Source organism: Chiloscyllium punctatum, chromosome 12 (genome assembly GCF_047496795.1).
Source record: "Chiloscyllium punctatum isolate Juve2018m chromosome 12, sChiPun1.3, whole genome shotgun sequence".
In the NCBI taxonomy this organism is placed as follows: domain Eukaryota; kingdom Metazoa; phylum Chordata; class Chondrichthyes; order Orectolobiformes; family Hemiscylliidae; genus Chiloscyllium; species Chiloscyllium punctatum.
In genome coordinates this window covers 17,869,565-17,882,158 of record NC_092750.1, presented here as the reverse complement: position 1 = coordinate 17,882,158, position 12,594 = coordinate 17,869,565, and the positions used below count along the sequence as shown (strand labels likewise).

General features: G+C 41.9%; 1 protein-coding gene across 1 annotated transcript in view; it reads left to right on the top strand.

Annotated features, from left to right (window-relative positions):
• The first annotated feature begins 495 nt into the window (after positions 1-495).
• The window catches only part of LOC140483634 (monocarboxylate transporter 5-like), a 57,474-nt gene continuing 45,375 nt past the window's right edge, over positions 496-12,594 (top strand). Inside the window, exon 1 of the mRNA XM_072581939.1 lies at positions 496-706. Within this exon, the coding sequence (XP_072438040.1) occupies positions 617-706 (90 nt within the window). The 5' untranslated portion in view covers positions 496-616. The remainder of the gene's footprint in view (positions 707-12,594) is intronic.

The following is a 12,594-nucleotide window of genomic DNA, read 5'->3' as shown; positions in this document are numbered from 1 at the left end:
GAGCTTTTCCAGCAACTTCTGTTTTTGTTTCTGATTTACAGCATTCTTTTGTTTTTATAAATCCAGAAACCCAAGTATTGTTCTGGGGACCTGGGTTCAAATCCTGCCAAGGCAGATGTTGAAATTTGCAATCAATTTTTACAAACAAAATCTAGAATTACATGTCTACTGGTGACCCTCTGATTCACAATTGTCCTTGAGTGAAGGAAACCTGCCTTTCTTACCTGGTCTGACCCATATGTGACTCCAGACCCACAGCAATGTGGTTGACTCTTAACTGCCCTCTGTGCACTTACGGAATAGGAAAAAAAATGCAGTGACGCCAAATATCCTGTTCGTGAATTTAAAAAATACATTATCCTTTACTTCCTGAACGATGGCTAATCTCATCTCGCAACTCACGCCCTTGTCAGCTTTTTTTTCTCTCTCTCTGGGAACTATGTTTTGAGTTGGTGGACTTGTTTACCACTAGGGGTAGGCTGAGCCTGTGGAACAGGGGAGAGAAGCTGTTAGAGACAGGCTGGAGAGAGCCCGGTGAGGAATTTGAGAGAGAGAGAGAGAAAATCGACGGCTCACAGAGAGAGATAAAAACCAAAATTAAACAGGAGCCAACACAATGTGTAACCCAAAAGGCTCCCAACGCCAGAGAGTGAGGGAGCCCCCCGAGGGAGGCTGGGGATGGGTGATCGTCTTCGATCTGTTTGCGGTGAGTGAAAACTTTTCTACTGACAGAATGAATTGCAAGAACTACCTGTTGCAATCTCAGTAGCGGATTGCAGAGTTTGGGTGAATGGATTGAGCGTGGTTGCTACAAATCGGAATTTCTGCAGTAAAAAAAGAACAAAGTGGGGAACAGAGGAATTTCTCATCCCAGCAGAGAATTGTTTTTTTTGAAGGGAGGGGATTTATTTAATTAAGGTCTGTCTGCCGGAAATAAATAGAGCCAGGCGGAGTTGGGGAATGTTAGTTTTCCATATGAAATAGAAGGAAACGCACTCCAGTGTTCGAGGGATGGAGTATTGAAAGGGAGAAGATGAATTCTGAGATTACAACCAGGGATAAGACCTAGAGATACTATCTGTAGTTACACAGAAGAATAACTGGTATTGATGTAGCTCAGTTTTGAATGAGGTGAATCAGAGAATCAAACAGTACACGAAAGGCCCTTTGGCCCATCGAGTCTCATACACTTCTACCTACATTAGCCCCACATTCTACCAGTAGGCCCATAACCTTAAATGTTATGACACTTCGAAGTTATTTTTAAAGGTTGTGAGGTTTCCCACCTCAACTACCCTCCCAGGCAGTGGTCCCACCAATTTCTAGGTAAAAATTTGTTTTCCTCAAATCTCCTCTAAACCTTCTTTTTACTTTAAAAGTGTGTGCCCTTATTCTTGAACAGTTGCTTGCTATCCACCTTGACTATGTCTCTCATAAACTTATACACCTCAAACAGAATATACAGCAGTATGAAAAATGACAAAAGCGAACAGTGTACATCATTTTTTGTTTTTGCACTGTACCTTATTAGCACTTGTTAGGTTGTTCCACGACTTGTGGGAAAATTTGGTAAGAGCACAGTTAATGTCCTTTGATTCTTAAGTGGCCTTCATGGGTAATCTATGACATGTATTTTACTTGGACACATTACCTTCCTGAGGTCACTATTGACCAGGAACCTAACTGTTGTTTAGATTAGAGTGGTGCTGTAAAAGCACAGCAGGTCAGGCAGCATCCAAGGAGCAGAAGTCAGGAGTGTGATAGAATACATCCCAATTGACTGGATGAGTGCAGTTCCAACAACACTCAAGAAGCTTGACGCTATCCAGAATGAAGCAGCCTAATTGCTTAACACTCCATTCATCAGCAACTCTGCAATGTTTTACTACAGAGCAGGTTCAAAGGGCTGAATGGCCTATGCCTACTCCAAAGTCCCATGTTCCTATGACAGCGTCTTTCATGTTATCATTTGCTTAGTAGAACAAAACAGCAGATGCCTGGAAATACGACCATTTGCAAGTGCTCCTACAAGTCACATATCTTCGTGCCTGAAGAATATACTGTTCCTTCACTTGCCTTGACAAGGTGGTCAGCCAACTTGATTGTTTGTTACTCTAATAATTGGTTTGTCAGCTGTCTGTGGCCCCATAATGTAATTCCTTTTTACCCATAGTTTCAATGCTGCATGTGGAGAAGACAGTAGTTCTGGCTTCAAGGGTTCTGTTCAGACCATTTGTTCCCAAACATGTGAGTGATAGTTTCCATCTTTCTTTGTCAGCAGTGTGACAGAGGACAAAATAGAGACAATGCAGAAGACCAGAAGGAGGAGAAGGGGGTAAAAGACTGTCTGAAGGAGGCTTTATGCACCGATGCTCTTTTAACAGCATTTTCTCTTAACTCAAATGAATATAGGAGCAATGTCTCTGTTTTACAAAGGAGATGGTCATGGAAATTTTTCACCACTTGGAACTGGGCTTGCAGGATTCTAACAGGGCAAAGATGGCTGTGAAGGTGACTGTAGTCATGAATTTCCTCATGAAACGGTCTTTCAGACTGGACATCAATAACAACATAGAATCCCTACTGTGTGGAAACAGGCCATTTGGCCCAACAAATCCATACCAACCCTCCGAAGAGTCATACATCCAGACCCATTCTCCTACATATACCCCAAACTAAGGTGCCCAACCTACACATTCCTGAACACTGTGGGCAATTGAGCAGAGCCAATTCACCTAACCTGCATACTTTTGGATTGTGGGAGGGAACCGGAGCAAACCCATGCAGACACGGGGAGAACATGCAGACTCCACACAGACAGTCGCCCGAGGCTGGAATCGAAGCTGGGTCCCTGGTCCTCTGAAGCAGCAGTGAGCCACTGTGCCATCCACCTAATTGAGGGATTTAAGCATTCGGTTGAATAGACGAAGTGAACATTAGAAATAGGAGTAACCAGTCTATTGCTTCAAACCTGCTTTGGTATTGAACAAGATCATTTTCTTTATTCACTTTGTTAGGGATGTGGATATTTTTGGCTGGCTTGAAATTTTAGTGCCCATCCCTAACTTGCCCTTGAAAAGATGATGGTGAGCGTCCTTCTTGAACCTGGGTCCTGGCGCTGCGAGGCAGCAGTGCTAACCACTGAGCCATCATGCCGCCCTGCTTCAGTTCACCGTCCTCTGATCCATAAAGAAGGTGATGACCCTCTTCATGGTTGTGGATGGGAGTATACCTTCCCGCAGGATGCTGGAGAAACCTGGTACAAACACATGTGGCTTTCTGGCTATCTATTTTAAGAAAAAAAGTTTTTCATGAGATGAGGGTCAGGCTGGCACTTGTTTGTCAGCTTTAATCCCTGAGAAATTGATTGTGTGATGGTGCCTAGAATGAGGGAGTCTGTATATTGTAGGTGCACCGGCAATGCTACTGATGGAATTTCAGTGTTTTAATGTTGTGATAGTGACTGAACGATGATGTAGTTCTAGTTTGGGATGGTGTGTGGTTTGAATAGGAATCTGTAGGTGGTGGTATTCCATAGGTCTGCTGCTGTTGTCCTTCTAGATGGTAGAGGTCACTAGTTCAGAGGATGATGTTGAGGGAGGCTCAGTTTGGAACTATAGTGCATCTTGTAGGTGGCATACATGGCTGCCGCTGTGGTGAGGGGAGTGAATGTTTAAGTTGGTGGATGAGTTGCCGATCAAGCAGGTTGCTTTGTCCTGAATGATTTAAAAAAAACTTGAGTGTTTTGGAATCACACTCATCTAGCCAAGTCGTGAGGGCTCTGTTTCATGGATTCTTAATTGTGCACCTAATCTATGCCACATCTGGTTAAACTGTACTCGGTGCTGATAATTGGTATAAAATGGCAAAGAATTCAATTTTTAACCTAAACCTCATTAAAATGGGGATATTTTGTTCTTGAACAACTTCAGCTGCATGTTAAAAAATGCAGAACAGAAGATGTAAGGATATGCATGAAGCCAGTGAATGAATCTATTTTAATTACTTTGAGATTACTGCAGATAGCTCCACTGGTGACTGATGTGGAAACAATGGGCTTCTTTCTTCACTGAAATTCCAGTCATTTAACAGTTTATGTATTTATACCTTTCACTTTAGCTTTGTAGCATTTTGTATTTCACTCTAGTTGCATCACAAAAATGGGACTAGTTAAAGAGCTTGATCATGCGTTTACTCTTGTTCAAGAGTTGCTTAGTCATTCTCACGTGAGTTTTTTTTTGTTGCTCAGGATGATGGCCATATTACATCATGTCAGTGTTATATGAAGGTGTATAATTTATATGACTTTGTATTGCAAAATGAGCTGTAAATAATGTCATGTCACAGTGGAATGCATTCCATATCTTTTCCATTGTGACAAAGAAACCATGACAGTCCATTCATATTGAACTGTGTTGCCCTGAGGACTGCATTGTTGAAAATGTTTCAGCTTCTCTTAAAAAAAGATCTCAGCAATGTGTGAATCTAGGGGAAAAGCTGCATATATAAAGGACAATGAACATTTTCATGTGCCACAGTTTGTCACATTGCCTCTGTACCAAGTTGATGAAGTACAAATAATGTGGAAATTTATACAAGGTGAATGAGATGATATCATAAAAACTGACTAAAGTGGAGGAGTCAGTCCATGTTTTCAATACCTCTTGGACAAGTGCTGGAGCAGCTTTTCTCCCGGGGTCAAATTTCCTGCCTTATTCTTTCTATTCTGAATTTGTTACAGGTCAGCTTTAATTGTACCATGTTTCTGAACCCACGGTTTGGGCTGTTGTCTTCAAATATGGAGTGCAATTATTATTAAGATGTTCTTTATTCCCTTTCTCCTTTATGGAATCCAAGAATTGATTTTCTTTTAATAAGTTATTAAATCAATAAGTGCAATTCTTTACATGGAGCTGGCTAATATTTCCTGCATCTTTGCAACTACATATTGGCAAGTTGGAATTATTTTTTGAAATAAGTTATAGATCTCAATTGAGTTCTGTCATAACTCTTCATGTCACTGGCAGAAGTTTCCTATACATTGTTCGAAGTTTATAGATTGATGGCAATATTGGGTTCCTTGTGTACAGCCAATATAAAAAGTTATTTCAAAGCAAACTCAAGAGAATCACCTGCAAACATGAACGGTGACCATAACTTGCCTGTTTTGTGCTTCAGAGTGATTGAAAATTTTGAGAGCGTAAAATGTTCCATATTTCTAAATGAGCTGAGTCTCCAGGAGGAGACAGCTTGGATGAAATGTATAGAGTGACAATTAACCATCTATATTCCCTGTAGTACCAGGGGACAAACAATAGTTTGGCTCCATTCTGCATTTCACAGCCCTTCCTAAGTCAGCACAGTGTCAGATGCAAAGACATAGTGGCTAGACGTTTGTAAGGCATTGACAGCATTTTTCTCATTATGCCAATGAAATTGACAGCGACTGCTGGATTTTGCACTTGTGCCGAATAATACAGAAATTGGTCGGTGATTCTTTGATTCTCTTGCGGATATGCTGTTAAGGGATCTTTTCTGAATGCAATTGCAGAAACAAATAGAATTGTCAAGACCTTTGGCTCATATATTGTTAATCTCCCTGCACAAACCCTTGAGAAAGTAACAGCTTGTTGAATGAAATGGAACTGGGTTTTTTTTTCAGCATATTGATTTTGTACTTATTGTTAGACACCCTAACAGTTCCTGAAAAGCTATTTTAAATTCAAGAAACACACAATTTCTTGCATCATGATGGAAAAAAACAATTTCCTTTTATATTTTTCAGCATTTTTGAACTTAATATATTTGTTAAAAATCAAAATAAATGCAGTTGTTGTAAATCAGAAACATAAACAGTTCTGAGGAAGGGTTACTCGACCCAAGACTCTATCTCTGATTTCTCTCCACAGATGCTGCCACACCTGCTGAGTTTTTCCAGCAATTTCTGTATCTGTTATCTTTGTTTCTGCTTTAACTTAGCAAAATAAATTATAATTTTATTATCTCAAATGTTAAACCTTAGGCGAAGGATTTTAAGTGTTTTCAGCTTTACTGTGTATAAATACTTCAGTGTGATTGTCTACCGAGCTGCTGGTCACATCAAGACATCCCCTTAATGTAAGATTTAAACCATTGGAAAAAAACGGGCAAACATACCGCAGAGGTTTGCTAAATTTTAATGGGTAGATAAGCAGGAGGCTGGAAGAACACAGCAAGCCAGGCAACATCAGAAGGTGGAGAAGGCAATGTTTCAGGTGTAAGCCTTCTTCAGGACTGGGGGTGGGAGTAAGGGGAGCTGCAGATAAAGGGGGGGGAGCAGGAGCAGGGTGGTGAAGTGGGGGCAGATGAAGAGAGGTAGAGGGAACAACTTGCTTGGTCAATGGGAAGAATGAATCCTATACTTGGCTGGGAGGAGTGGAAGGGATGGGGAGGGGTCGGGGAAAGGAAGGGAGGTTATTTGAAATTGGAAAATTCATTGTTGAGTCCTCTGGGCTATTGGCTGCCCAGACAGAAGATTAGATTAGATTAGATTACTTACAGTGTGGAAACAGGCCCTTTGGCCCAACAAGTCCACACTGCCCCGCCGAAGCGTAACCCACCCATACCCCTACATTTACCCCTTACCTAATACTATGGGCAATTTAGCATGGCCAATTCACCTGACCTGCACATCTTTGGACTGTGGGAGGAAACCGGAGCACCCGGAGGAAACCCACGCAGACACGGGGAGAATGTGCAAACTCCACACAGTCAGTCGCCTGAGGCGGGAGGTGGTGTTCCTTCAAATTGCGGTTTAGTTTATTGTGGCAATAGAGGAGGCCAAGAATGGTCATGTCGGAAAGGGCGTGGGAAGGGGAATTAAAATGGATGGTGACTGAGAGGTCCAGTCGGCTCCTGCGGGCCAGGCTGAGATGCTCGGTGAAACATTCCCTAAGTTTAAGTTTGGTCTCCCCGATATAGAGAAGACCACATCAGGAGTACCTGATGCAGTAGGTTGGAAGAGCCTGTTTGGGGCCTGGAAGGCTTGTTTGGGGCCCTGGATGGAGGTGAGGTTGTGGTGTACTGGCAGATTTTGCACCTTTTCAGGTTGCAGGGGAAGGTACCTGGGGATTCAGGGGGTTTGGTCGGGAGAGTGGCGCAAACCAAGGACTGTTGGAGGGAGCGGACCTTGCGGAAGGCAGAGAGGGGTGGGAAGGAGAAGATGATCTTGATGGTGGGGTCTAGTTGTAGATGGTGGAAATGGTTAAGGATGAATGCACTGAATGCAGAGACTGGTGGGGTGGTAGGTGAGGACAAGGGGAACTCTGTCTTTATTGCATTTGGAGGTGCGGGGTTTACTGCAGTGGGGCAAGGAATGGAGGTGGTGCAATGGAGGGCTGTCTGAATGACAGAGGGGACAAAACTATGTTGTTCAAAATAGGTGGACATCTGGGATACTTGGAAGTAGAATGTCTCCTCATCTGAGCAGATGCAGTGGAGGCGGAGGAATTTGGACAACAGCATGGAGTTCTTTTATGGTATTGAGTGGGAGGAGGTGTAGTCCAGGTAGTTGCGAGAGTCTGTAGGTTTGTAGTCAACGTCTGGCCGGATATTATAGCCAGAGATGGAGATGGATAGGTCAAGAAAGGGAACTGAGTCGTCCGAGATGCACCACCTCCATTCCCCGTTCCACTGCTCTAAACATCCCCCTCCAAATGCAATAAAGACAGAGTCCCCCTTGTCATCACCTATCACCCCACCAGTCTCCGCATCCAATCCATCATACTTAAACACTTCCGCCAATTTCAACTAGACCCCACCACCAAAAACATCTTGCCCTCCCCATCCCCCTCTGCATTCCGCAAGGACTGTTCCCTCTGACAGTCCTTGGTTTGCGCCACTCTCCCCACCAACCTCCCCCTGAACCCTCAACCGGAAAAGATGTAAAACCCCTCACCTCCACCCAGGGCCCCAAATAGGCCATCCAGGTGAGACAGAGGTTCACCTGACTCTCTTCCAACCTAGTTTACTGCATCAGGTGCTCCTGATGTGGTCTTCTCTGCATCGGGGAGACCAAACGTAAACTCGGCATGTTTCACTGAGCATCACAGCCGGACCCACAAGGGCCGATTGGACCTCCCAGTCACTGCCCATTTTAATTCCCCTTCCCACTCCCTTTCTGACATGACCATCTTTGGCCTCCTCCATTGCCAAAACAAACTCCAATTCCTATTGGAGGAATGGCAGGTTATCTTCTGCCTGGGCACCCGAATTCCCAGCGGACTCAACATTGAATTCTCCAATTTCAAATAACCTCCCATCTCTTTCCTCAACCTCTTCCCAGTCTCTTCTCCTCCTTTTCACTCCTCCCAGCTACTTACTGGATTCATTCCTCCCATTGACCAACCAGGTCATACCCTCTACCTGTCTTCACCTAGCCCCACTTCACCACCCTGCTTCCCCTACACCCACCCCTAGTCCTGAAGAAGGGTTACACCTGAAATGTCGACTTTTCCACCTCCTGATGCTGCCCGGCTTGCTGTGTTCTTCCAGCCTCCTGCTTGTCTACTTTGGATTCCAGCACCTGTAGTTTTTTTGTCTCTAACCTCGAATTTAATGGGTAGCTTTTGCTGCTAATCTAAGCCAAATAACTCTAAGGGAAGGGTTAACTTATTGGATACTTAAGATAAGTATCAGTGGCTGAAGTGGAGATGGCTTAATCCACAGTTGAAGAGTGGTGGGTGTTGGCTGCTTATCCTAATTAGCAACTCTTCACAGTGAGTTTGAATGTGTCCCTCTGCAGAATAGAAAGCTTTTCATTCAGAAGAGTCAGACAATTCAAAAGGGGAAGTTGTAGAGATCTGAAGAGTGACCAATTGAAAGCCCTAGTGGTTAGTGCTAGAGTGAGACTTACTCATGATATCTGTTTCATGGGTTGGTGACGATTCGCCACGGCACATTCGCCTCTGCTGATTAGCCACTGCCGGTTCGCTGCCAGCGTTTCTCCACTGGGGTCATTTGACCTCTGGAGACTATTAGCTACCGGAAATATATATATGTACTGATTGTTTTCCCTCCTGCCTGTTCTTTCATACTTCAGTCCCCTTTATTTGTACAACAACACAGTACATATTGATTAAAAAAAAGGTGAAATAAAAATCATTTTATTGGTTCATACAAAAAAATGAGTTACAAACACTTGTGGTGGCGAATCGTCCACAGTGACCAATGGGCGGTGGCTAAGCGTCCTCGGTGGTGAAAGGGCAGTGGCTAATCGGTGGTGGCGAATGGTCCCATCCCGCTGTTTCATACCCATGAGGTAAAAATTGGAACGCTTTCTGATGAAGCTTGAAGTCAAACAAAATTGACCTCTGAGTGGTTCACGTGTTGAATTCAACATTTTGTCATGTCCATCCGAATGGACACAGCATTGTGGGGAGATGATCGTAGGCAATGGAGGCATTCTGGCCACAGTTATCTGTATTGGGCAAATCTCCTCCTCATGCTCAAGTCCACCACTAGGGCTGAGGCTGCTGAGTATGTGTGACCCATTCCAACTGCTTACAGAACTCGAGTAAACTGTTGGAAGAGTGAGGCCGTATTTTCTATCCTGATGAAAGGTCACCAACCTAAGACATATTCTCTCTGTCTTAACTCTATCTAATGCTATGGACCGAACCAAACCCACTTAAAAAGGTAGCCGAAACCCAAGGATTTTCTTATTTTAGAGGCAAGTGCCAGGCGGTGTTCCTGATGCAATTCGAAACTATCAGGCTTAAAGCAAAACACATTCTGTTCATACATGATAGTTGAAAAGCAGACAAAACAAAAGTAAAAATAAAGTATTGGCTAAACTGTAACTCTATGGAAATACATAATAAAATAATAAACTACTCATTAACTGTTCCAATATAGTAACATCCTATAAATATATATGTGACAAAGACAAAGTCAGCAAATAGATTATCTTCCATGCAGTTCCAGCAGCAGGAAGAGAGCCCAAGCTTTTAACCAAAGCACACTGAGAGAGAGAGAGATTTAGCAGCTTTCACAACTCCAACTGCTACTGAAAGCTAAACTAACAGTCTGTGAGAGCTTGACTCCACCCATTCAGGCTGCTTCTATTATTCCAACTTTAAAAAAAAACCCAAAGGCCTCACAAGCTGTTTACTTTATTAGCCTGAAGCAGCCTGAAGCAGACTGCTTTTCAACTCCGTTTCAACCTCTTTTCATAAAGAAAATCCAAAATACACACCTCTAAAACCTCCCCCCTCAAAAACAAATGAACCATCAATATACAGATGGCTTCATTTTTTTTAAAAAAAACTTTAGTCCTACTCTATTATAACACTACAATACATGTACATTACATTGATTGTAAGCATGCAAATATTCATTACAATAGGTAAAAACATTACAATAGTCTACTTCAGCCCGTTTTCTCCCAGCACCAAGCCCTTCTGTCTTCCTTCATTGGAATTGCAATGTTGGATTGGCATTCACGTTCTCTCATCCTGCCATGCTTAAATTTAATTTTCAAATTAAACGGCTGCAATAATAAGCTCCATCTAAACAGCCTGGTAGCTTTTTAAAAAGGGATGTTATTGACTCAGACACATAATTGGCAATATAAATATTGAAATGTTGTAATATCAACACAAAACACAAGGTCTCCTTCTCAATTGTGGAATATTTCAGTTGATGATTGTTTAATTTTCTGGAAAAGTAACCAATAGGTCTTTCTATCTTCTTGCAAGAGTATAGCACTGATACTCATATTACTTGCATCATATCCACTTTGAATGGCTCTGTGTAATTAGAGTGGTCCACCCTTCAGGCCTTCTGCCTGTATTCCTGATGAAGGGCTTTTGCCCGAAACGTCGATTTTACTGCTCCTCGGATGCTGCCTGAACTGCTGTGCTTTTCCAGCACCGCTCTAATCTAGGCTCTGGTTTCCAGCATCTGCAGTCATTGTTTTTGTGTAATTAGGTGTGGCTAATATTGGGAAAGTGGTTAAAAAGCTTTCAGGCTGTCAAATGCCTTCTGACATTGCTCCATCCATTGAAATTTTCTGCACTTCTTCAAGATGGAGCAACCACATGGCTAAAATTCAGTATGAACTTCTGATAAAAAAAACATTCAATCCCACAAATTGTACTACTGATCACTTCATCGATAGTATGAGAAACTCACCAAGGACCATTGTTTTCACACCCCATGAGACCATCTGTCCATGTCCAATAACATGGCCCAAGAATGTGACTTGGGCTTTTGCGAACTCACTCTTATTACCAAAACCATCCCTGAAGTTGATCGAACAATACTGATAAACGGTCCAAATGTTCCTTCTATGCATGATTAAAAGTCACCAGATTGTCAATGTACACCAGACAATTGGATAATCCCAAAATAACCTCATTGGTTAGCCTTTGAAATGTGGCTGGCTCATTTTTCATACCAAATGCCATCATATTAAACTGGTACAGTTCACTTGGTGTCACGAAAGCTGAAATTTCTTTCACTCTTTCTGATAAAGATACCTGCTGGTGTCTTCTAAGTAAGTCCAAATTTGAAATATAAATTGCTTGTCTCAATACAGTCTTCAAAATGTGTAAAAGGATGTGAGTCAGATTTTATAACTGCATTAACTTGGCAATAGTCCATACATAATCATTGGGTACCATCTGGTTTTGTCACCATTACATTGGATGAACACTGGTCATTGCAACTCACTTCGATTATAGTGTCTTTGAGCATGCATTCAATCTCTCTTTGATCTTGTGCCAACTTTAGAGGGTCAGATCCATAAGGATCTTGGTTTATTGGAACAGCATTTCCTATATCTATGTAATGTGTAATCAGTTTAGTACTTCCCAGCTTACTCCCACATAACTCCTGATGTGATTGTTTCAGGTTATTTTGATTTTCCTCTGGAAGTTAACTCAATAGTTTATCCCAATTTTTGAGAATTTACTCATCCAGTTTAATTTGAGGAATGTCCAATCCAGAATAATCTGAACTTATTTCTTCACTCTGTGTTGTAACCAGTAACACATTTCCTTCCCTATCAAAATACACTTTGAGCATATTGACATGACACACTATGTGATTTATTTCTATCTGGTGTTTTTTATTAAATAATTCACCTCACTCAATTTCCTTTTGATAAGGTCTTTAAAGGTTTGCCTATCACTGGGAGATTTTTCTTGATTTCTTTTCTGCTTCCTGTTTCATCACATGCAGTGTTACTTTTAAATGCTGTCAAGCCAACACACCCATTGTAATATTTCCCTAAAGTTTGACACATAGTTCAAATATGTGGTCATCGAACTCTGGCTCACTGATTTTGACTTGATTTATTTCATGTCCCAAAATTAATTCAAATAGACAGAATTTAGCTGATTAATTAGGTGCATCCCTAAATGCAAAAAGTATAAATAGAATTCCTTTATCCCAATCTTCTGCATAGTTTTAGCAATAAGCCCTCAATATTGTCTTTAAAGTTTGATGTCACCATTCGGATACTCCATGCAATTCTGGATGGTAAGCAGTGAATTGTATTTTTCCTAAACTAAGCATAATTTACTTGAATAATTTTGATGTAAATTTTGATCC